The following is a 25600-nucleotide window of genomic DNA, read 5'->3' as shown; positions in this document are numbered from 1 at the left end:
GAGTCGGACACGACTGAGCGACTGAACTGACCTGAACTGAAGCTATTATATATAGAAAGGATAAAGAACAAGGTCCTACTGTACAGCACACAGAACTATATTCAATATCCTGGGATAAACAATAACAGAAAAGAATATATTTCAAATGTATATGTATAACTGAGTCACATTTTGTGCTGCAAAATTAATACAGCATTGTAAACCAATACACTTCGATTAAAGCAAGTTATAGATTAAGTAAACAAAATGTAGCCCCCCAAAGAGATCCATGTCCTAACACTCACTAGTGAATGTTTTACTTTACATGGAAAAAAACATTTGCAAAAGTGATTAAGGCTCTTGCTATGGGAGAATATGCTTGCTTATACATGGGAGCCCAATATAATCTTATAAGAAGAGGCAGGAAATCCAAAGTTAGCATACAGGTGACAATGGAAGCACAACTGGAGTCATAAGAAGATAGAAACCTTGAGAAGAATGTAGACAGTGTCAAAAATGTGCAGAGGCGATGATAAGAGCATCTGGAGAAATGTAGCCCAGTTGACTCCTTGATTTTAGTCCAGTAATACTGCTTTTCGTCCTTTCACATCCAGAATTATAAGACAATAAAACTATCATTAAGTCACTAAATTTTTGTTAATTTATTGCAGCTTCCTTAGGTAACTAATATAACATATGTCATTGTGTGCCTTTGGAAAAAATCCCAGGGAGTTGAAACAATGTTTTACTTTCTTCATAAACTAAATGTTCATTGTGAATATCTGAATATCACTGTCACTCAAGTATACAGGTTGTTGGAGCAAATTGCTTCATGAGTATGTGGATCCCTGGGGAGGAGTGAAGTTGGTCTATAAAGGTATTTGCAGCTTAATGAATAACATACAAAATACATGCGTCACTTCTCATAACTCAGTGATCTAAGAGGTCATGTTCAGTTCAGTTCAGTTGCTCAGTCGTGTCCGACTCTTTGAGACTCCATGAACTGCAGCACACCAGGCCTCCCTGTCCATCACCAACTCCCGGAGTCTACCCAAACCCATGTCCATTGTGTCAGTGATGCCATCCAATCATCTCATCCTCTGCTGTCCCCTTCTCTTCCTGCCCTCAATCTTCCCAGCATCAGAGTCTTTTCAAATGAGTCAGCTCTCCACATCAGGTGGCCAAAGTATTGGAGTTTCAGCTTCAACATCAGTCCCTCCAATGAACACCCAGGACTGATCTCTTTTAGGATGGACTGGTTGGATCTCCTTGCAGTCCAAGGGACTCACAAGAGTCTTCTCCAACACCACAGTTCAGAAGCATCAATTCTTCAGCACTCAGCTTTCTTTATAGTCCAACTCTCGCATCCATACATGACTACTGGAAAAACCGTAGCCTTGACTAGACAGACCTTTGTTGGCAAAGTAATGTCTCTGCTTTTAAATATGCTCTCTAGGTTGGTCATAACTTTCCTTCCAAGGAGCAAGTGTCTTTTAATTTCATGGCTGCAATCACCATCCACAGTGATTTTGGAGCCCAAATAAGAGGTCATGTGGTCCCACCTAATGCAAAGGACAGAAGTGCAGCACTCCCTGAGGACACAGTGAACACCCAGGAATATGGGGTCGATCATGACACTTCCAGAGAGGGCTCAAGTACTCAGTCCCAGTCTCTGCCACATCACTGACCTCCGTGACTCAGTTCCTCTCTTGTATTAGTGTCTTACATTACAGGCTCATAGTGCAAGCTTCATGCAATGTACATGCGGTGTGCTGAGTTTAAGGCCCATTCATGGTGCATTCAGACAATGAAAGCTGTTCTTGATCGTTGATAAACATGTAAGAAAACATACAGGATCACATAAGGATGAATAAATAACTGCTTTGTGTTTTCCTCCAGGAGCGGCAGGTGACGGGGAGCTGCAGGTGATTCAGCCTGAGAGGTCAGTGTCTGTTACAGCAGGAGAGACGGCCACTCTGCACTGCACCATGACTTCTCTGAGCCCCGTGGGGCCCATCAAGTGGTTCAGGGGAACTGGGCCAGGTCGGGAGTTAATCTACAGTCAAAAAGAATTCCCCTTCCCCAGAGTAACAAATGTTGTAGATACCACAAAGAGAAACAACATGGACTATTCCATCCGCATCAGTAACATCACCCCAGCAGACACTGGTGTCTACTACTGTGTGAAGTTCCGGAAAGGAGAACGTGGTGACGTGGAGTTTAAGTCTGGACCAGGCACTCATCTCACTGTGAGTGGTGAGTATGGCCAGGGTGTCCTTCATCTCCCAGTCTCTGACAAGTCAACAAGAATGCCCTTCACTCTTTGAGCAAAAAAAGGAATCTGGTACAACAGTGATCTGGACATGATCTGATTTTACTCTCTTCTACAAATCAGAGTATTTGAGGCCATGACCGTTGTGCTATTTGCTCCAGGCCCCACAGCTGGTAAATGTGGGAAAAGTCTGGATCCCCCATCTACCTGGTTCCACAGCCGTTGACTTTTCCATCACATTCAGTCCTTTGATTCCAGGGATAAGGGAAATGAAAGTCTGAGTGACTTGATCCTTTAATGGCCAAGCCTCACTTCTTATCTCTGGACAGTGCACCCTCAGTGTGGCTGAGTCTTCTCTTTATTCAGCACTTATTGAACACCTCCTGTGTGCCAGGCCCTGCCCTGGATGCTGTGGAAGCAGCAGTGAACAAAGCAGGCGAGGGCTCCTCACCCATGAAGCTTATGTCCGCTTCCTCCCAAAGAGGAGAAGTCCATCCAGGGAAGGGAGGGGAGATGTGTTATTCTTTATTTCCTATTCAGAATTTCCTAAACTGGCAAGAAATTCTAAGAAATGCAGTTTCAGTGTTTATTCTTATGGCCCTGCTTGGAGAATGCCGAGAGGTTGGGTGTTTCCTTCTGTCATTCAGGGATTGACTCACACAGTCACTAAAGGCTCCCAGCAGAGCTGGTTCATCTCAGAATGTCCCTCCTCAGGGAAGCAGTTCTCCATGTGGGTGACTTAGGAGCAGTGCCACTGAGGCAGCAAAGGTGCTCATTTAGATTTTTCTGCCAAAGGCCCTGAATCCTTGACTCTCAGCACAGGATGGGCCTTAGGCATCATCCTCCCAACCTCCCATGTACAGATGGGGCCCTGAGGCCAAGAGATGACGGGGGCCCAGACCACAGTCACATAGTCAGTGAAAGGATCCATCAAGAACCCAATCTGATTCAAGGCCAATCTCCTTCCTGCAGCAGTATTGGAACTTGTTTAATGGAAGAGCCTAGAGCATAGAAGTTGCAGAATACAAATACAAATACCAGGGTATTGATTTTTTTTTTTTTTTTTGGCCAGAGTTCCAATATGTTTCTAATGAGCAGCCATATTTAAAAACAACTGGACTATATGAGGGTCTGTGACTTTTATCTAGTCTATTTCACTTTTTCTATTTCATATTCAGTGCTCCCATTTCATTTAGTTTATGTTTTCCAGTTTCTCCATCTCTTCTTTTTGTTGATGTTCATTTCTCAAACCTTTATCAAGTGTAGTAGAAAAGCTTTTGTATACATATATATAAATTATGTATAACATATATATTTTAGAAAACTTATAAATTTCTACCTAACTAAAAAATTTTGATTCTACTTGTTTGACTTAGTATTAATAGAATGCTAGATATCTAGTTTAAAAATATAGATATGCAATAAGCAACAAAAGTTCACTATATAGAACAGGGAACTATAGTCAATATCTTGTAATAATTTACAATGGAAAATAATTTCAAAAATAACATGTATATATGTATAACTGAATCACACACACAAAATAATTCTACTTTTTGAGATTTAGTAATGTTTATCTTTTTGCCAGTTTTTTTAAATGTCCTATGGACATCTAACAACAACGTATGAGATACAAAATTTTAAATATATTATGTAGGGTATGATTAATATAAACTAATTAAATATAATTAAATTATATTTAAATTATTAATAACATCAAGATATTCCTATTCTTATTTTTTCTGCATTTGATAAAATATTCTCAGATAAATGTTAATATGTCTCACTATGTTTATATATTTTTTTCTTTTCCATTAAAAAAAAAAGGAACTCCATCTGACTCCAGCAAGGCTCCTTCCTTCACTGGCGTTGGAACTAGTTTTCTGGAAGGGCCTGGCACATAGAAGTTGCAGAATAAAAACTCCTTGGGCTTCCCTCAGAGCTCAGTCAATAAAGAAGCTGCCTGCAATGCAGGAGACCCAGATTCAATTCCTGGGTCGGGAAGATCCCTGGAGAAGGAAATGGCAACCCACTCCAGTATTCTTGCCTGGAGAAACTATGGACAGAGAAGTCCAGCAGGCTATAGTCCATCGAGTCACAAGAGTCAGACACGACTTACTGAGTAAACCACCACCACCCAAAATCTCCTTGAATTAACCATGGAACAGGCTCCTTTCATTGCTTTCCCAAAGGTCCAGAAGGTCCCTCACATTCAGAACCTGAGCCTGAGGTGACTGGAAAACTCTCCCTACTTTCACCCGCATGATCCCAAATCCCTCATTCCACATCAGCCCCTAGAGCTACCCTGGTTTTCAACAGCTACTTAACACTCAGCATATGGAGACAGCATCATTCATCTCCCAATCTCCTGTTGATAGAGACTAAGTTGTTCCCAACCTTGGGCTACTGAAACAGTGCTAAGGTGGATAAGCTTTCCAAGTGTCACTCTGCTCAGAGGGAAAATACCCACTGGAAGTGGCATTGCTAGTTCAGACAGTATGTGGATTTTAATTTGTGTGATGATATTGCCTGATTTCCCTCCTAGTCTTGGTAGCAAATAATGTCCCCAAACGTCTAGACGTCAGCAGGGAAGGTATTTTTACCTGATTTCTCAGATATTACTAAACTTCCCAGATGGTGGGTCCCCTGCTCAGTCTCAATACAGCTAGTAAGTGGCTCCACCATCTCTCAGATCTGCTGGCTCCCAGGGCTGTCTTCCCCAGGCCGCCTGCCCAGATGATTCCCTGATTGAGAAAGGAGGGAGGGGAGGGGAGGAACAGCCTGTCAGATGGTGAATCTTCCTTAGGCATTTACTCATTATAAACAGTGTTCAGAAGGAAAGGTTGTCTGTTTACCACTTTTACAGATGAGGACCCTCAGGCTCAGAGAGGGGATCTGATTTGTGAATAGCTAGAGGAGCTGGATGGCATCACTGACTCAATGGACATGAGTCTGAGTGAACTCCAGGAATTGGTGATGGACAGGGAGGCCTGGCGTGCTGCGATTCATGGGGTCGCAGAGTCAGACATGACTGAGTGCCTAAACTGAACTGAACTGATGGAGAGAATAACCCAGATTATCATTGTGGACCAATATACCCTTATAAAAAGGAGGCAGAGAAGCCAAAGTGAGAGAAGCACAAGTGACAATGGAAGCAAGACTGACTCATAAGAAGATGGAAACCATGAGAAAAGGAGTGCAGACAGTCTCAAGAATGTGGAGAGGCAATGATCACCGCCTCCAGGAGAAATATTTCCCAGCTGACTCCTTGATTTTAGTCCAATAATATAATTTTTGGTACGTTGACATCCAGCATTATAATGAGACTGTCATTTTAAACCACTAAATGTTTGATAATTTCTCTCAGAGCCTTAGGTAACTACTTTAACATGACCATGTCATTGGAAAAAATTCCAAGCACTTGGATCAATGTTTTACTTTCTTCTTAAACTTCATGTTCACTGTGTGTTGGGAGCTCTGCATATCACTGTCACTCAAGTATCCAGGTCGTTGGAGCTAAGTCCGACATGAGAATGTGTATTTCTGGGGAAGGGGGACATTGGTTCATAAAGGTTTTTACAGTTAAATGAAAACCATGCCAAATACATTCATCACTTCTCCTTACAACTCAGTGATCTAAGAGGTCATGTGGTCTCACCTAATGCAAAGGATAGAAATGCATCACTCCCTGAGGACACACAGTGAACAGCCAGAAGTATTTGGTGGAGCACGACACTTCCAGAGAGGGCTTAATGCCCAAATCCAGTCTCTGCCACATCACTGACCTCTCTGTGCCTCGGTTCCTCCCTTGTATAAGGATCTCATATAACAGGCTCATTGTGCAGGTTACATGCAATGTACATGCAACATACATGCAAAAGGCTGAGTTCAAGGCTGGATCATGGAATACAAAGTCAATGAAGGCTGCCACATCACTAACCTCTGTGACTCAGTTCCTCTCTTGTATTAGTGCATTACATTACAGGCTCATTGTGCAAGCTACATGCAATGCACATGCAGTGTGCTGAGTTTAAGGCCCATTCATGGTGCATTCAGACAATGAAAGCTGTTCTTGATCGTTGAAAAACATGTAAGAAAACATACAGGATCATATGAGGATGAATAAATAACTGCTTTGTGTCTTCCTCTAGGAGCGGCAGGTGACGGGGAGCTGCAGGTGATTCAGCCTGAGAGGTCAGTGTCTGTTGCAGCAGGAGAGACGGCCACTCTGCACTGCACCGTGACTTCCCTGAGCCCCGTGGGGCCCATCAAGTGGTTCAGGGGAACTGGGCCAGGTCGGGAGTTCATCTACAGTCAAAAAGAAGCTCCTTTCCCCAGAGTAACAAGTGTTGCAGATGTCACAAAGAGAAACAACATGGACTATTCCATCCGCATCAGTAACATCACCCGAGCAGACTCTGGTGTCTACTTCTGTGTGAAGTTCCAGAAAGGAGAACGTGGTGACGTGGAGTTTAAGTCTGGACCAGGCACTCATCTCACTGTGAGTGGTGAGTACAGCCTTTGTCCCCTGTATTCCGATAACATGTCGACAAGAATGCCTTCCACCCTTTGAATCAATCATGATCTGGGTCATGATCAGATTTCATTCCCTTCTATAGATCAGGGGAGTTGAGGCCTATTTGTTCAAGGCCCCATGGCTGGTAAAAGTGAGAAAATTCTGAGTCCCCAGTCTGCCTGGCTCCACAACCCTTGTCTTTTTCACTCCATTCAGCCCTTTGGTTCCAGGGATAAAAGAGATGAATGTCTGAGTGACTTGCCCCGACAACTGTCCAGACTCATTCCTGCCTCCATAGAATGCTCACCTCAATGTGGCTGAGTCTTCTCTTTATTTACACATACTGAACACCTACTGTGAGCCAGGGTCTGGTCCAGATGCTGTGGAAGCAGAAGTGAACAAAGCAGAAAAGGGCTCTTATTCCATGAAGCTTATGTTCTCTTTCCTCTGAAAGAAGAGAGATTCATCTAGGGCAAGGAGTGAAAATTTTATCTATTTCCTCTTCAGAAGCATCACACTGAGAAGAAATTCCTATAGCACAGGCTCAGTGGTTACTCTGATGGCCCTGCTTGGAGGAGATGCCTAGAGGTTGGGTGTTTCCTGGGAATCTGTTAAGAAGACCCTCCTGTGATTCAGGGATTGACTCACACAGTCACTGAAGGCTCCCAGCAGAGCTGGGTCATCTCAGAATGTCCCTCCCCAGGGAAGAGGTTCATGTGGGTGACTTAGGAGCAGCCCCACTGAGGTAGCAACGGTGATCATTTAGAGTGTTCTGACCAAAACTTGGATCCTGGGCTGTCAGCAGAGGAAGGACCTTTAGACACCATCCTCCCAACCTCCCAGGTACACATGGGGGCCTGAGAGCAAGAGATATAGGGGCCCTGACCACAGTCACATGGTCAGTGAGGGGATCCTTCCAGAACCCAATCTATTTCAAAGCGAGTCTTCTTCCTGCACTGGCACTGGAACTCAATTCATGGAAGAACCTGGCACATAGGATTTGAAGAATAAAAATTCCTTGAATTAATCATGGAATAAGCTCTTTTCATGGTTTTCCCAAAGTTTCTGAAGGCCCCCCACATTCAGATCCTGAGCCTGATGTGACTGGAAACCACTCCTTACTTTCAGCCACATGATTCCAAATCCTTCATTCCATATGAGCACCTAGAGCTGCCCTGTTTTCCAACAGCTACCTAACTCTCAGCATATGGAGCCAGCATCATTCATCTTACAGTTTCCTGTTGATGGACACTAAGTTGTTCCTAACCTTGGGCTACTGAAACAGTGCTGAGGTCGATAATCTTTCGTCTGTCACTCTCCTCAAAGGGGAGGTAACCACTGGAAGTGGCTTTGCTAGGTTGCAGCTGTCGACTGAAAAAAAATGTACAATGTGAGAGTTGTGGGTTTAGTTTTATTTGGAGCAAAAAGAGGACTATAGCCTGGGAGACAGCATTTCAGGTAGCTCTGAGAGATTGCTCCAAAGAAGTTGGGGGGTGGGGGCAATATATATGTGCTTTTGGTGAAGGGAGTACATGCAATCAAGCACACGCTTTTTGCAGAAGGTTTATGCTAGTCACAAGGAACAGATGTCACCATGAAAGATTTTGATGCTTTTCTAGATATGAGGAGATGCAAGAACTGGGCTCATAAAATCATCTCCAGAAAATATCTAAGGATCTGAAGGCCTGTTCTGCCAGATTTGTCCAGATCACAGAGTGCCTCCTTTCTGATCTTCTTTCAGGAGGTGTTGAAGGTCAGCAGCTACAGTGGCTCATAGTTTAACCCTTGTAAAGATAGAAAGCAAGTGTCAATTTGTAGGTGACTAAGGATACGTGTATGATAATTTGAGTGGATATTGCTAAATTTCCCTCTTAGTCATGGTAGCCACTGAGCCTCCTCAACCTCCAGACATCAGCAAGGAAGGTGGTTTTTTCCTGATCTGCAGCTATTACTTAGCTTCCTAGATGGTGGGTCCCTTGCTCAACCTCGGTCACAAGTAGTAAGTGGTTCCACCGCCACTCAGATCTGCGGCTTCCCGGAAGGTGGATCATCCTCTTCTCCAGGCTGCCTGCCCAGATGATTCCCTGGATGAGAAAGGAGGGAGGTGAGGGGGCCAGAGAGCATCAGCTTCTCAGATACTGAACCTTTCTCATGACATTTACTCCTTATAACCAGTGTTCAGAAAGAAGAGTGTCGGATGAGGACACTGATGCTCAGAAAGGGGACTTGTTTAGTGAGCATGTAAGGGAGCCAGGATTGAACCCCAGGCACTTTGACTCACAGCCCTGCTCTCTGCACAGTGGGGGTGGAAATCTCCAACTCTGTCCTCTGAAATCCTTGTATTGTTCTGTTCTTCAGCAGTGGCACTAAAGAGAAGTCCACTGTGGAAGGTAAGTTTAGCTTTACAACCTGGACCAGACAGATACTGCAGTGTCTCTTGATGGGATGGGCGGAACCTCTTCTAAATGGCAGCACTCAGCACACTTAGCAGCATCAGGAGATTTCCTCCTTTGTTGTGATGTTGCCCCTTCACTAGGCTCCTATGGAGCAGGTCTGGAAAGGTTGGTGTGGACAGAGCCCAGAGGGGCCACTGCAACCCCAGCAGCACTGGGCACGCCCATTCCTGGCTCTGCAGACTGAGGATGAGGAGGGGGAGGTGTTCCCTAGAGGGTGGTGGGTCCCCACGTGAGCAAGAGTCCCTGTTCTAGACTCAGGTGTCAGGGGCTTGTGTCTGCCCTTGCGGCTTCGGAGTCTCTATGCCTGGGCCCTCAGAGGCCACGCCCCCCTGTAGTCACTTGAAGTCAAGAATCTGAGAGAAAAGGGGAAAGTGGTGGTTGTTGTGGGGGGTTCTGAGGGTGGGTGCTTGTTCTGCTGATGGAAATGAAAGCTTGGAGCTGACAGGAAATATTGGGACATAGTGGAGGGAAGGGTGAAGACGTAGTCCCTTCATTTCTTTCAGCCTCAGTTTTCTCTTCTGTAAAATAGTGATCATCACTGTCTCCTTTCAGGAGAGTTGGAAGTATTTGAGGTGCTCTGTCTAAATCACCAGCACGGAGTAGAGACACCCAGACTGGGGTATTATTTCAAGGCTGTGACCCAATTCCCTGTGTCCCCATTCCTCACCTGTAATGTTTGCAGAATGTACTGAGGGCACATGGCCTGGTGACAGGGCGGCCCCTCAGGGAGCAATGGGGCTGACCTTCCAGGCCGTGTGGTCCTCACAGAGCCTCTAGTCCTCAGTTTCCCCATCTGTGAAATGGTGGTAATCACACTACCTTTCAGGAGTCTGTGATGACTGGAGAGGGCTAAGAAGCCCTGGATGGAGTGGGTTAGGGTGTCCCTGAGCTCAGTGCACAGCAGTTGAGAGCCTGAGCCGCGCCCCTGCCTGGGCTCCTATTCCAACTCTGGGACCTCTGACGAGTCCCTCCCAAGTTGGCGCTCAGTGTCCTCTTCCTTCAGTGATGGCCCCGCCCTCACAGAACAGCTGCAGGGACTGAGTAAGGGACGCATGTCAAGAGCTTAGAGCAGAGCCGGGCATGTGATACATGTTCCATTAATGTGGGCTCTGATGTGCCAAAGACAGAGGACCTCCATAAACCATAAACAAAATGAAAAAACAATCTACAGAAAGGGAGAAAATATTTTTAAATGATGCAGCTGACAAGGGCTTTATTTCCAAAATATACAACAGCTCATACAACTCAAAAATAACAAAAAGCAAACAACCCAATTGAAAAATGGGCAGAAGACCTAAGTAGACATTTTTCCAAAGAAGAAATACAAATGACTGAGGCACATGAAAAGATGCTCAACATTACTAATTATTAGAGAAATGCAAATTAAAACTACAGTGAGGCACCACTTCACACTGGTCAGAATGGCCATCATTAAAATTTGTACGACTCATATCGATGTATAGCAAAACCATCACAATATTGTAAAGCAATTATCCTCCATTTAAAATAAATATGTATTTTTTAAGTTGTACAAATAACAAATGCTAGTGAGGATGTGGAGAAAAGGGGAGCCCGCCTATACTACTGGTGTGAATGTAAACTGATGTGACCACTATGGAAAATATTACGGAAGTTCCTCATAAAACTAAAATTATCATATGAACCAGAAATCCAACCCCAGGGCATATATCTTTTTCTCCAAAAAGACACATACATCCTTATGTTCATAGCAGTACTATTCACAATGGCTAAGACAAGGAAACAAAGTACATGTCCATCAATAGATGAATGAATGAAAAGATGTGGAACATATATACAATGGAATACTGCTGCTGCTGCTGCTTAAGTCGCTTCAGTTGTGTCCGACTCTGTGCAACCCCATAGACGGCAGCCCACCAGGCTCCTCCATCCCTGGGATTCTCCAGGCAAGAATACTGGAGTGGATTGCCATTTCTTTATCCACACAATGGGATACTACTCAGCTGTAAAAAATGAAGAATAATGCCATTTGCAACAGCATAGATAAACTAGTGATTATCATACTAAGTGAAGTAAGTCAGAACAAGAAAGACAAAAACCATATGATATCACTTGTATGTGGAATCCAAAAAATGACTCAGGGAATTGCCTGATGGTCAATGGTTAGGATTTCATAATTCCATTGCAGGGGTCTGGGATTGATTCCTGGTAGGGGACCAAAGTAGAGAAGGCAATGGCACCCACTCCGGCACTCATGCCTGGAAAATCCCATGGATGGAGGAGCCTGGTGGGCTGCAGTCCATGGGGTCGCTAAGAATCGGACATGACTGAGCGACTTCACTTTCACTTTTTCACTTTCATGCATTGGAGAAGGAAATGGCAACCCACTCCAGTGTTCTTTCCTGGAGAATCCCAGGGGCAGGAGAGCCTGGTGGGCTGATGTCTATGGAGTCACACAAAGTCGGACACGACTGAAGTGACTTAGCAGCAGCAGGGTACCAAAGAACCTCAAGGTACACGATGTGGCCTAAAAAAAGAAAAAGAGAGAGACACACAAATGTACCTACCTATGAAACAGAAACAGACTCAAGGACATAGAGAACAGAGTTGCAGTTGTCAAGGTAAATGATGTAGGGGTTAGGTAAGCTATACGATGGACGTGAGTCTGAGTGAACTCCGGGAGTTGGTGATGGACAGGGAGGTCTGGCGTGCTGCGATTCATGGGGTCGAAAAGAGCCGGACACGACTGAGCGACTGAACTGACCTGAACTGAAGCTATTATATATAGAAAGGATAAAGAACAAGGTCCTACTGTACAGCACACACAACTATATTCAGTATCCTGGGATAAACAATAACAGAAAAGAATATATTTCAAATGTATATGTATAACTGAGTCACATTTTGTGCTGCAAAATTAATACAGCATTGTAAACCAATACACTTCGATTAAAGCAAGTTATAGATTAAGTAAACAAAATGTAGCCCCCCAAAGAGATCCATGTCCTAACACTCACTAGTGAATGTTTTACTTTACATGGAAAAAAGCATTTGCAAAAGTGATTAAGGCTCTTGCTATGGGAGAATTATGCTTGCTTATAAATGGGAGCCCAATATAATCTTATAAGAAGAGGCAGGAAATCCAAAGTTAGAATACAGGTGACAATGGAAGCACAACTGGAGTCATAAGAAGATAGAAACCTTGAGAAGAATGTAGACAGTGTCAAAAATTTGCAGAGGCGATGATAAGAGCGTCTGGAGAAATGTAGCCCAGTTGACTCCTTGATTTTAGTCCAGTAATACTGCTTTTCGTCCTTTCACATCCAGAATTATAAGACAATAAAACTATCATTAAGTCACTAAGTTTTTGTTAATTTATTGCAGCTTCCTTAGGTAACTAATATAACATATGTCATTGTGTGCCTTTGGAAAAAATCCCAGGGAGTTGAAACAATGTTTTACTTTCTTCATAAACTAAATGTTCATTGTGAATATCTGAATATCACTGTCACTCAAGTATACAGGTTGTTGGAGCAAATTGCTTCATGAGTATGTGGATCCCTGGGGAGGAGTGAAGTTGGTCTATAAAGGTATTTGCAGCTTAATGAATAACATACAAAATACATGCATCACTTCTCCTCATAACTCAGTGATCTAAGAGGTCATGTTCAGTTCAGTTCAGTTGCTCAGTCGTGTCCGACTCTTTGACTCAGTTCCTTTCTTGTATTATTGTCTTACATTACAGGCTCGTTGTGCAAGCTACATGCAATGCACATGCAGTGTGCTGAGTTTAAGGCCCATTCACGGTGCATTCAGACAATGAAAGCTGATCTTGATCGTTGATAAACATGTAAGAAAGTGTACAGGATCACATGAGGATGAATAAATAACTGCTTTGTGTTTTCCTCCAGGAGCGGCAGGTAAGGGGGAGCTGCAGGTGATTCAGCCTGAGAGGTCAGTGTCAGTTACAGCAGGAGAGACGGCCACTCTGCACTGCACCGTGACCTCCCTGAGCCCTGTGGGGCCCATCAGGTGGTTCAGGGGAACTGGGCCAGGTCAGGAGTTAATCTACAGTCAAAAAGGAGATGTCTCCCCCAGAGTAACAAATGTTGTAGATACCACAAAGAGAAACAACATGGACTTTTCCATCCGCATCAGTAACATCACCCCAGCAGACACTGGTGTCTACTACTGTGTGAAGTTCCGGAGAGGAGAACGTGGTGACGTGGAGTTTAAGTCTGGACCAGGCACTCATCTCACTGTGAGTGGTAAGTATGGCCTGGGGGTCCTTCATCCCCTGGTCTCTGACATGTCAACAAGAATGCCCTTCACTCTTTGAGCAAAAAAAGCAATCTGGTACAACAGTGATCTGGACATGATCTGATTTTCCTCCCTTCTACAAATCAGAGTATTTGAGGCCATGACGGTTGTGCTATTTGCTCCAGGCCCCACAGCTGGTAAATGTGGGAAAAGTCTGGATCCCCCATCTACCTGGTTCCACAGTCCTTGTCTTTTCCATCACATTCAGTCCTTTGATTCCAGGGATAAAGGGAATGAAAGTCTGAGTGACTTGCTCCTTGACAGGCCAGGCCTCACTTCTTATCTCTGGAGAGTGCACCCTCAGTGTGGCTGAGTCTTCTCTTTATTCAGCACTTATTGAGCACCTACTGTGTGCCAGGCCCTGCCCTGGATGCTGTGGAAGCAGCAGTGAACAAAGCAGGTGAGGGCTCTTGAACAAAGAAGGGGAGGGCTCTTTTCCCATGAAGCTTATGTTCTCTTCCTCCCAAAGAGGAGAAGTCCATCGAGGGCAGGGAGGGGAGATGTGTTATTCTTTATTTCCTATTCAGAACTTACTAAACTGGGAATAAATTCTAAGAGATGCTGTTTCAGTGTTTCTTCTTACGGCCCTGCTTGGAGACAATGCCGAGAGGTTGGGTGTTTCCTTCTGTCATTCAGGGATTGACTCACACAGTCACTAAAGGCTCCCAGCAGAGCTGGTTCATCTCAGAATGTCCCTCCTCAGGGAAGCAGTTCTCCATGTGGGTGACTTAGGAGCAGTGCCACTGAGGCAGCAAAGGTGCTCATTTAGATTTTTCTGCCAAAGGCCCTGAATCCTTGACTCTCAGCACAGGATGGGCCTTAGGCATCATCCTCCCAACCTCCTATGTACAGATGGGGCCCTGAGGCCAAGAGATGACGGGGGCCCAGACCACAGTCACATAGTCAGTGAAAGGATCCATCAAGAACCCAATCTGATTCAAGGCCAATCTCCTTCCTGCAGCAGTATTGGAACTTGTTTAATGGAAGAGCCTAGAGCATAGAAGTTGCAGAATACAAATACAAATACCAGGGTATTGATTTTTTTTTTTTTTTTGGCCAGAGTTCCAATATGTTTCTAATGAGCAGCCATATTTAAAAACAACTGGACTATATGAGGGTCTGTGACTTTTATCTAGTCTATTTCACTTTTTCTATTTCATATTCAGTGCTCCCATTTCATTTAGTTTATGTTTTCCAGTTTCTCCATCTCTTCTTTTTGTTGATGTTCATTTCTCAAACCTTTATCAAGTGTAGTAGAAAACCTTTTGTATACATACATATAAATTATGTATAACATATATATTTTAGAAAACTTATGAATTTTTACCTAACTAAAAAATTTATGATATTTTGATTCTACTTGTTTGACTTAGTATTAATAGAATACTAGATATCTAGTTTAAAAATATAGATATGTAATAAGCAACAAACGTTCACTATATAGAACAGGGAACTATAGTCAATATCTTGTAATAATTTATAACGGAAAATAATTTCAAAAATAACATATGTATATATGTATAACTGAATCACACACACACAAAATAATTCTACTTTTTGAGATTTAGTAATGTTTATCTTTTTGCCAGTTTTTTTAAATGTCCTGTGGACATCTAACAACAACGTATGAGATACAGAATTTTAAATATATTGTGTCAGATCAGATCAGTCGCTCAGTCGTGTCCGACTCTTTGCGACCCCATGAATTGCAGCACACCAGGCCTCCCTGTCCATCACCAACTCCCAGAGTTCACTCAGACTCACGTCCATCAAGTCAGTGATGCCATCCAGCCATCTCATCCTCTGTCGTCCCCTTCTTCTCCTGCCCCCAATCCTTCCCAGCATCAGAGTCTTTTTCAATGAGTCAACTCTTCGCACGAGGTGGCCAAAGTACTGGGGTTTCAGCTTTAGCATCATTCCTTCCCATCACAGACTCGATGGACACGAGTTTGAGCGAACGCCAGGAGTTGGTGATGGACAGGAAGGCATGGCGTGCTGCAATTCATGGGATCGAAAAGAGTCGGACGTGACTGAGCGACTGAACTGAACTGAATAACCAAAGGAAACATTGCTGCTGCTGCCACTGCTGCTAAGTCACTTCAGTTGTGTCCGACTCTGTTCGACCGCATAGACAGCATGAAAACTCTGTTGCTGAAAGAAAACAACTTTTTAGCCTGACATCCAAGTAATCTCAAATTATCTGCAAATTACCTTTTCTAATTTACCTGCTATCTTCTTTTCCTCTTATTTTAGAGGACTTAGAGTATGGCAGCTTTGACAAAGGGTTCATTCTGCTCAGTCTGTATTCCACATCTTCCAAGTACTTATTGAGTCACTTCAAGGAAGTTTTTAAAAACCCTTCCAAGTTTTAATTTGCACACCTTTTATTAAAAATGGGAGTTATGTACCTAAAAAAAAAAAAAGAAAAGAAATCCCAGGGCTGATCCCCTTCAGAATGGACTGGTTGGATCTCCTTGCAGTCCAAGGGACTCTCAAGAGTCTTCTCCAACACCACAGTTCAAAAGCATCAATTCTTTGGTGCTCAGCTTTCTTCACAGTCCAACTCTCACATCCATACATGACCACAGGAAAAACCATACCCTTGACTAGATGAACATTTGTTGGCAAAATAATGTCTCTGCTTTTGAATATGCTATCTAGGTTGGTCATAACTTTCCTTCCAAGGAGTAAGCGTCTTTTAATTTCATGGCTTCAGTCACCATCTGCAGTGACTTTGGAGCCCAGAAAAATAAAGTCTGACACTGTTTCCACTGTTTCCCCATCTATTTCCCATGAAGTGATGGGACTGGATACCATGATCTTCGTTTTCTGAATGTTGAGCTTTAAGCCAACTTTTTCACTCTCCACTTTCACTTTCATCAAGAGGCTTTTTAGTTCCTCTTCACTTTCTGCCATAAGGGTGGTATCATCTGCATATCTGAGGTTATTAATATTTCTCCCGGCAATCTTGATTCCAGATTGTGTTTCTTCCAGTCCAGCGTTTCTCATGATGTACTCTGCATATAAGTTAAATAAACAGGGTGACAATATACAGCCTTGACGTACTCCTTTTCCTATTTGGAACAAGTCTGTTGTTCCATGTCCAGTTCAAACTTTTGCTTCCTGACCTGCATACAAATTTCTCAAGAGGCAAATCAGGTGGTCTGGTATTCCCATCTCTTTCAGAATTTTCCACAGTTTCTTGTGATCCACACAGTCAAAGGCTTTGGCATAGTCAATAAAGCAGAAATAGATGTTTTTCTGGAACTCTCTTGCTTTTTCCATGATCCAGCAGATGTTGGCAATTTGATCTCTGGTTCCTCTGCCTTTTCTAAAACCAGCTTGAACATCAGGAAGTTCATGGTTCACATATTGCTGAAGCCTGGCTTGAAGAATTTTGAGCATTACTTTACTAGCGTGTGAGATGAGTACAATTGTTTGGTAGTTTGAGCATTCTTTGGCATTGCCTTTCTGAGGGACTGAAATGAAAACTGACCTTTTCCAGTCCTGTGGCCACTGCTGAGTTTTCCACATTTGCTGGCATATTGAGTGCAGCACTTTCACAGCACCATCTTTCAGGATTTGGAATAGCTCAACTGAAATTCTATCACCTCCACTAGCTTATTCGTAGTCATGCTTTCTAAGGCCCACCTGATATATATTGTATAGGATATGATTAATATAAACTAATTAAATATAATTCAATTATATTTAAATTATTAATAACATCAAGATATTCCTATTCTTATTTTTTCTGCATTTGATAAAATATTCTCAGATAAATGTTAATATGTCTCACTATGTTTATATATTTTTTTCTTTTCCATTAAAAAAAAAAAGGAACTCCATCTGACTCCAGGCAAGGCTCCTTCCTTCACTGGCATTGGAACTAGTTTTCTGGAAGGGCCTGGCACATAGAAGTTGCAGAATAAAAACTCCTTGGGCTTCCCTCAGAGCTCAGTCGATAAAGAATCTGCCTGCAATGCAGGAGATCCAGATTCAATTCCTGGGTCAGGAAGATCCCCTGGAGAAGGAAATGGCAACCCACTCCAGTATTCTTGCCTGGAGAAACTATGGACAGAGAAGTCCAGCAGGCTATAGTCCATCGAGTCACAAGAGTCAGACACGACTTACTGAGTAAACCACCACCACCCAAAATCTCCTTGAATTAACCATGGAACAGGCTCCTTTCATTGCTTTCCCAAAGGTCCAGAAGGTCCCTCACATTCAGAACCTGAGCCTGAGGTGACTGGAAAACTCTCCCTACTTTCACCCGCATGATCCCAAATCCCTCATTCCACATCAGCCCCTAGAGCTGCCCTGGTTTTCAACAGCTACTTAACACTCAGCATATGGAGACAGCATCATTTATCTCCCAATCTCCTGTTGATGGAGACTAAGTTGTTCCCAACCTTGGGCTACTGAAACAGTGCTAAGGTGGATAAGCTTTCCAAGTGTCACTCTGCTCAGAGGGGAAATACCCACTGGAAGTGGCATTGCTAATTCAGACAGTATGTGGATTTTAATTTGTGTGATGATATTGCCTGATTTTCTTCCTAGTCTTGGTAGCAAATAATCTCCCTAAATGTCTAGATGTCAGCACGGAAGGTGTTTTTTCCTGATTTCTCAGATATTATTAAACTTCCCAGATGGTGGGTCCCCTGCTCAGTCTCAATACAGCTAGTAAGTGGCTCCCCCACCTCTCAGATCTGCTGGCTCCCAGGGCTGTTCATCCTCTTCCTCAGGCCGCCTGCAAGATGATCCCCTGGATGAGAAAGAAGGGAGGGGAGAGGAGCTGCCGCCTGTCAGATGGTGAATCCTCCTTAGGCATTTACTCATTATAAACAGTGTTCAGAAGGAAAGGTTGTCTGTTTACCACTTTTACAGATGAGGACTCTCAGGCTCAGAGAGGGGATCTGATTTGTGAACAGGTAGAGGAGCCAAGATCGAATCCCAGGCACTCAAGGTCACACAGCCCTGTTCTCTGCACACCCCACTGTGCTTATCAAAGTGTTGAGCAGACTCCAGCCCTGTCCTCTAAAATCTTATTTCATTCTTTTCTTTAGAGATAAACATTTTAAAAGGCCCTGTAAGGGAGGTAAGTCCAGTTTTACAACCCAGATGAGACAGATCATTCAGTGTCACATGATGTGCTGAAAAGTTCCACAATGACACAGAAATAAGTTTGGGGAATTAGCTTTTTTCAACACTCTTAAAAGCATCAGGAGATTTTCTCCCCATTGTTATGATGTTGCCCCTTCACCAGGCCCCTGAGGAGCAGGTCCGGGAAGGGTGGTGTGGACAGAGCCCAGAGGGGCCGCTGTGACCCCAGCAGCACCAGGTTGTGCCCACTCCTGGTTCTGTGGACTGAGAATGAGGAGGGGGAGGTGTCCCCTAGAGGGTGGTGGGGCCCCGTGTGAGCGAGAGTTCCTGTTCTAGACTCAGGCGTCGGGAGCCCACGTCTTCCCTTGTTGTTCCAATGTCCCCAGGGCCGGGCCCTCAGAGGCTACTCCTCCCTGTAGTTGTTGGAGTCAAGAATCTGAGGCAAAAGAGAGGTTGGTGGTCAGTGTGGAGGCTCCTGAAGGTGGGCACTTGCTCTGCTGATGGACCTGAAAGCTTAGACTTGACAGGAAACACCAGGACACAGTCAGAGGGTGAGAGGAGACAGTCCCTTCATTTCTCTCAGCCTCAGTTTCCTCATCTGCATGATGGTGGTCATCATGTCTTTCAGGAAGGATTTGAGGAGCTCTGTCCAAATTACCAGCACAGTTCCCTGTACTGGGCACCCCCCTTCCTCACCTGTAGAAAGAGGATGATCACACAACCTTTGCAGAGTGTCCTGAGGGCAGAATGACCTGGTGAAAGGAGAGCCCCTCAGGGAGCGATGGTGCTGGCCTCCCAGGCTGTGGGGTCCTGGGCATGTCTCAGTTCCCTCTTGTCCTCAGTTTCCCCATCTACGAAATGATGGTGATCACACAACTTTCAGGGGTCTGTGATTGACTGGAGAGGGCCTAGGAAGCTCTGGATTGGGGCGGGGGTGGCGGTTAGGGTGTTCCTGAGCTCAGTGCAGTGTCTGAGAGCCTGGGCCAAACACCTGCCTGGGAACTCATCCCAACTCTGCCCCATCCCAGCGCTGGGACCTCTGCCGAATCTCTCCCCACTCTGGGCCTAAGTGTCCTCATCCCTCAGGGACAGCCCCGTCCTCACAGAGCAGCTGAAAGGACTGAATGAGGGACACATGTCAAGAGCTTAGAGCAGACCCTGGCATGTGATACATATTCCACTAACATAAGCCCTGATGTGTTGGAGCCAGAAGACCTCAGACAGAGTCACTTTCCCTCCAGGACTGAGTACAACTGAGTTACTGTGGAGCTGGGTGCCTTTCAACCTCAGCTGCTCATTGGAATCACCTGGAAGATGGTGGCAAGATCCCAGGACCCTGGCTGTACCCTATAAATTCTGATTTAAGTGCACAGACATGGCCTGGACAGCTGAGTGTCTTAACTCCTGTGGAGGATGCTGGTGCCCAGCTAGGGCAGAGGAGCCTGAGCTGTGTGTTCTCGAGGTCACCGAGAGGGAAGGCTGTGGTTTTTCCCTGATAGAGGTCAGTCCCCTGTTGTGCCTGGGTTATAAGAACAGCTCTCCCAGATGTGAGTGCTTCAGAATAAACTGTGATGGTGACAGATCTTAGAAGGCCCAAGAAACTCAGCCTGAGTGGAGTGGCGAGGACACCCACACCCCAACAGAGCTCACCTGGGTTGAGAGGGCCTTCCTACTCACTCAGACCATCCTGTTCAGACCAGAGCTTCATCACTGGGGAAACCATCCCATCTTTAAACACCTGTGTGCCTAAACAGGCATTGGAATCCCTGCAAACACTCCCTTCTCAGCCTGGAGCCCTCTGGCCTCAACAACCACAGTGACACTGATGAAATCTGTCCTGTCTCCTTTCAGAATGCTTCCAGGTTCTATAAAGAGCTAATCTGCAGGAAAATGCCTGTGGTCTCTTGTGTGTTTTGAAAGCTAATTCCCCAAACTTATTTCTGATGGGATTATTTTTATAATTGGGGACAGATTCATAATTTGGTGTTTCTACTATTTTTTTTTAATGTCGATTTTTTGCACGGCAGCTGTTTGGAGCAGAATATGACTCTCCTTGGTGCTTCAATTGTGCCTTTGTTTTGGCTTCTTACTGCCTAAAAAATAAATACGTAGTTTCAGAACTAGAATGACCATATCTTATGATAACAAGGGCATCTCTGGTGGCTTAGATGGTAAAGAATGTGTCCGCAATGCCGGAGACCTGGGTTGAATCCCTGGGTCAGGAAGATCCCCTGAAGAAGGAAATGGCAACCCAGTCCAGTATTCTTGCCTGGAGAATCTCATAGACAGAGGAGCCTGGAGCGCTACAGTCCCTGGGGTCGCAAGGAGTCGGACACAACTGAGCGACTAACACTTTCACTTTTCTTTTATGATAAGATCATGGATGTTATTGATTAAGCACCTACTATATGCCAAGCTCTGTGTTTTATATACATCCTCATCTTACCAGGTGGTGCTTGTATCCACTTTGTCCAGAAACAGTGAGGCTCAAGGGTAAAGAACTTCGACACTAAAGTCAATCAGTCCTGTGTGCAGTGAGGTGAACTCTGACCTTAATTGCCACGTGTCCTTGAACAGCTTCACTCTTCCTGAATTTTGTCCTATATATGGGGACACACTCAGGCCTTCCTCTCAGAGCTGTGGGGGGGATTAGAGAGCTGAGGGTGATCAAGAGATCAGGCCAAAACAGGCTCTGAGGAAACTCTGGATAAGTAGTAACTGATCACAGTACCTCATCCCTTTAGGGATGTCCAGGATGCTGGAGTTTATACAATTTGACATATTAAGGCAGCTAATATGAGGAACATATAGCTATGTATGTCCTCAAATGTTTGATGAGTTTTAGGAAGCAAGCTAAATATTTAGAAATGCAAATATCTGTAATGTTTGCTGTCTACAGACTTTTACAGGAGGTATTGGGTAATAATGAACAATTGAGAGACACCCTGCAGGACTCCTCTACAGGGACTCTCACATTTGACTTGCTGATTTGTGTGAATCTGGGTTTCTTGTAGGCCTATGTCTGTGTCTCTATGGATTTAATAACAGTTAAGAAGCTAAGCTGGAGAAGGCAATGGCACCCCACTCCAATACTCTTGCCTGGAAAATCCCGTGGATGGAGGAGCCTGGTAGGCTGCAGTCCATGGGGTCGCTGAGGGTCGGACACGACTGAGCGACTTCACTTTCACTTTTCACTTTTATGCATTGGAGAAGGAAATGGCAACCCACTCCAGTGTTCTTGCCTGGAGAATCCCAGAGATGGCGGAGCCTGGGGGCTGCCGTCTATGGGTCGCACAGAGTTGGACACGACTGAAGCGACTTAGCGAAGAAGCTAAGCACCTGTGGTTTCTCAGCACTCAGTGATCTTTCTTTTCAACTCAAAACTAACCCAAGAGAAAAACCCGACTCAAAAAGATACCCGTTTGCACCCTTCCTTTGAAACTCAGGGGTTGATATATTAGTCCTATTGGCATTTTGTGGGAAGAATAACTACCTGAAAGACAGTTCTGAACATAAATAGAGTCCAGGTTAAAGAGAGACATGTATTTGTTTAGTTTTGTGAAGCATCTTGTTTTACTCCCAGCAAAAACACTTCCAGCACCTGATTTAACTCTCACTGAAGCCTGGGCAGGTTAATGCCAGCTGCCCTCTTTCATAGACGAGGAGCTAGAAGGGGCCACACCACCCCTCTCATCCGCTGGCCACCCTGCTTCAGCTTCTGTGTGGTCCCTGTGATCCTGCTTCCCTGCATTCCCTTCTGTAAATGCATTTTCTGAAGTTAGTTAAGTTTTCCAGGCGAGCCCAGTCAGGAATAGTTAATAAAAAGAGTGAGCCCAAAAAGTACTTTTGTTCCTGTGCCCAAATTGGTGGGAAATCACCTGGCAGAGGAAAGAAGGTGGACTCTGAACTCAGGTCTGGAATTCCAGTCAGCCCTGCCCCTGATTCAAAGTCACCCCTAGGAACCTGTAGGTCTCCCCGTAACATGACTATGGTAACACTGTCCTCCCAGAATTATTTGAACAATTTAAAAATAATATATTTGCAATTTCTTAACACTGTCACAAGTTTTTTGTTAGTGATGATAATCACAATCATGTTCATTGTTAAGCCCTCCCCGCCCATGGTATCTGGCCCTACAATAAGGGCTACGCCTGAGCAGACAGTGAGTTTCACCTGCAAATCTCACGCTTTCTCCCCCAGAAACATCTCCCTTATATGGTTCAAAAATGGCAACTGACCAGTGTGGATCCAGAGGGAGACAGCATTTCCTACAGCATCTCCAGCACAACCAAGGTGCTGCTGGCCACGGGAGATGTTCACTCCCAGGTCATCTGCGAGGTGGCTCATGTCACCCTGCAGGGGGCCTCCTCTCCATGGGACTGCCAACTTGTCCGAGACCATCCGAGGTAGATGCCCCTCATGTCAACTCAAGCCCTCACCTGCCCCCAAGGCCCTAACTAGCTCCTCCCGCCTGCTTTTTGCTCCATGCCTTGAATTGCCTGGAATCTACTTCCTGACATTCCTGCCCAACACCAGGCTTCTAGTTGAGCTATTCACTCACTTCTATGGACACCTGTGCCAAACACGATGCTAAATAGTTTTCTTTGCTTTATCAATGGCTTCTCCAATTACTGAGCACCTACTATAAGCCATGGAGAAGGAAATGGCAACCCACTCCAGTGTTCTTGCCTGGAGAGTCCTATAGACAGAGAAGACTCAAGGGCTGCAGTCCATGGGGTCTCAAGGAGTCGGACACGACTGAGTGACTAGGCAACACTATAAGCCGGGCCCTTATGTGCCTAGGGATTTCATTTATTTTGCTGCAGTTATTGTGTGCCTACTGTATGATAGGGACTGATCTTGCTGATTGCAAACATTATAACCCTAATAGGAGCTATCAGTTTTTGAGCACCTACTGTGTGCCCTGCACTGTGCTTAGTGATTTCATTCCTATGCAGAGAAACCCTTTGAGCACTTGCTGCCCGCCTGGCTCTGACCTGGGTGCGGTGACCTGTCCCATTTGTCAGAGCTTCTTCTCTGTGCTCTTTCAGTTTTACCCACCTTGGAGCTTACACAACACCCTATGGGGAACCAGATGAATGTCATCACCTGCCAAGTGAACAAGTTCTACCCCAGAGACTTGCAGCTGATCTGGTTGGAGAATGGAATCATATTCTGAACAGAAGTGACCTTGACCCTCATAGAACACAAGGATGGAAACTTTAACTGGATGAGCTGGCTCCTGGTGGACTCCTCTGCCCACAGGGAGGCTGTGGTGCTCACCACAGTATGATGGGCAGCCAGCGGTCACCAAAAAACATACCCTGGAGGTCTCTGCTCATCAGAAGGACCAGGGCACCCACAAACTCCCTGGTGAGGACTCCACTCCAACTGACCCAATTCTTTATTTGTTTTTATATAATGAAGGGAGTACTTCATGCTTTTTATCAAACAATCTAGAAGTCAATAGATATAAACTAGAACTTTAAAGTGAATTCCCTCCTTACCACGGGTAAGAGTATGGTATATTCTTTATAGATCCTTTGACATAAACATCCATGACATTAAGAAAGAGAGGAAGGAGGAATATCATCCTGTTCAGTGTCCTGCCTCTTTCTTTCTTCAAATAATGTTTCTGTGTTCACCATTCCACATCTGCCCACTTGCCACCTCCTTACTCTTTCTAACCTCTTCCTGGTCTCTTTTCAGCCTAGACTTTTCCATCCATATCAGGAACATCACACCAGTAAATGTCTGTACTTACTACTCTGTGAAATTCTGGAGGGGGAGCCGTGAGGACATGAAGTTAGAGTTGTACCAGGCACGCAGGTGACCATGAGTGGTCACCGCATGGGCTCCTCTGTCCTTTGATTTGTGACAGTGGACCAGAAATGATCACAATCGCTCACTGCACATCAACTAAATGCAACTGTCAGTTCATCTCCTTTTCTGCTTCAGCCACCCAGAGGGCTTGGAGTTTACATAAGGGACTCAGGGAGCAGTGGGGATGCGGGTCGGTCTTGTGTTGTTGAAGATGTGTTGCCTTTAGTCCAGGTCATTGGGCTAAAGTAATCAAGGTGAATGAGTTACTGAGGACAGGAACCCCAAGCCTGCACAAGAGATACATGCTAATTACAGACGTGTTCTCCCACAGCGTGGACTTGTTCCAATGACAGTGCCCCTCCCTTTATATAAATAAGACATCTTGTAGGCTGTCATATAACATCAAGAGAGGGCCAAGTCAGGTTTCCAGGAATCTTTCTCCAGAAGATCTTTCAAAGGCCCACATTTCTTCCAACATGCCTATGGTATTGTCCTCATCTACTGGGTCGATGCTGGGTCACTGAGCGTCCAGGTCCCTGCCTGCTGGAAGAATTAAGAGAGGAAAGGGAGAACAAACAACTTCCTTTAAATTAGTGATATAGAGAAGTTGCATAATTGTGTTCATAACTTATGTGTGTCAATGGTGTCTGCAATTGTGTGGTCTTTTCGTTAGGGACATTATTTTCTATAAAACTAATACCAGTGCACACTTAATATAATCAATACTAATTCCCAATATCACTTAAAGTGGAATATAAATTCAAATTTTTCAAAATACCTTTTATAATTATTTTTTTTTCACCAAAATTGTTTTTAATTCATCTGTAAGTTTTTGACAAAATTTTCCCATGACACCGTATGGGTCATGAGAATCTTTTTTTTTTTTTTAATTTGAAGCAAATTTCAATTGTTTAAGACTATTCAGAACATTCATTTCATATTGTGTGAGCTGTGGTAGGCTGTGCTTTTTGAGTCATTTCTTCCATTGTCTCTGAGTTTTCAAATTGCTGTCTGTACAGTTGTTCGTAAAATTCTCTTATTATCCACTGATATCTGCAGAGTCTGTATTAATGTCTTCCGTTTCCATTCCTGTTATTGGAAATGTGTCATTCCTCCTTTTTTATTTATTTATTAGAAGCATTTCATTTTAAT

The 25600-nt window shown here is 44.4% G+C and overlaps 1 protein-coding gene across 2 annotated transcripts in view; it reads left to right on the top strand.

The window, feature by feature from the left end:
* LOC147360641 (netrin receptor DCC-like) overlaps window positions 1-25600 on the top strand; it is a 46548-nt gene that overhangs the window by 15767 nt on the left and 5181 nt on the right. For both annotated transcript variants that reach the window (XM_086333072.1, XM_086333073.1), the window contains exons 3-5: window positions 1879-2235; window positions 6403-6759; window positions 13114-13470. In XM_086333072.1, coding sequence (XP_086189198.1) covers window positions 1879-2235; window positions 6403-6759; window positions 13114-13470 — 1071 coding nt within the window. The remainder of the gene's footprint in view (window positions 1-1878; window positions 2236-6402; window positions 6760-13113; window positions 13471-25600) is intronic.

This window comes from Bos grunniens, chromosome 13 (genome assembly GCF_055505025.1).
Source record: "Bos grunniens cultivar Pamir isolate PY7600 chromosome 13, Bosgru_T2T1.0, whole genome shotgun sequence".
NCBI lineage: Eukaryota > Metazoa > Chordata > Mammalia > Artiodactyla > Bovidae > Bos > Bos grunniens.
Note: the sequence above shows the minus strand (reverse complement) of the source record. Positions and strands in the feature narration are given on the sequence as shown.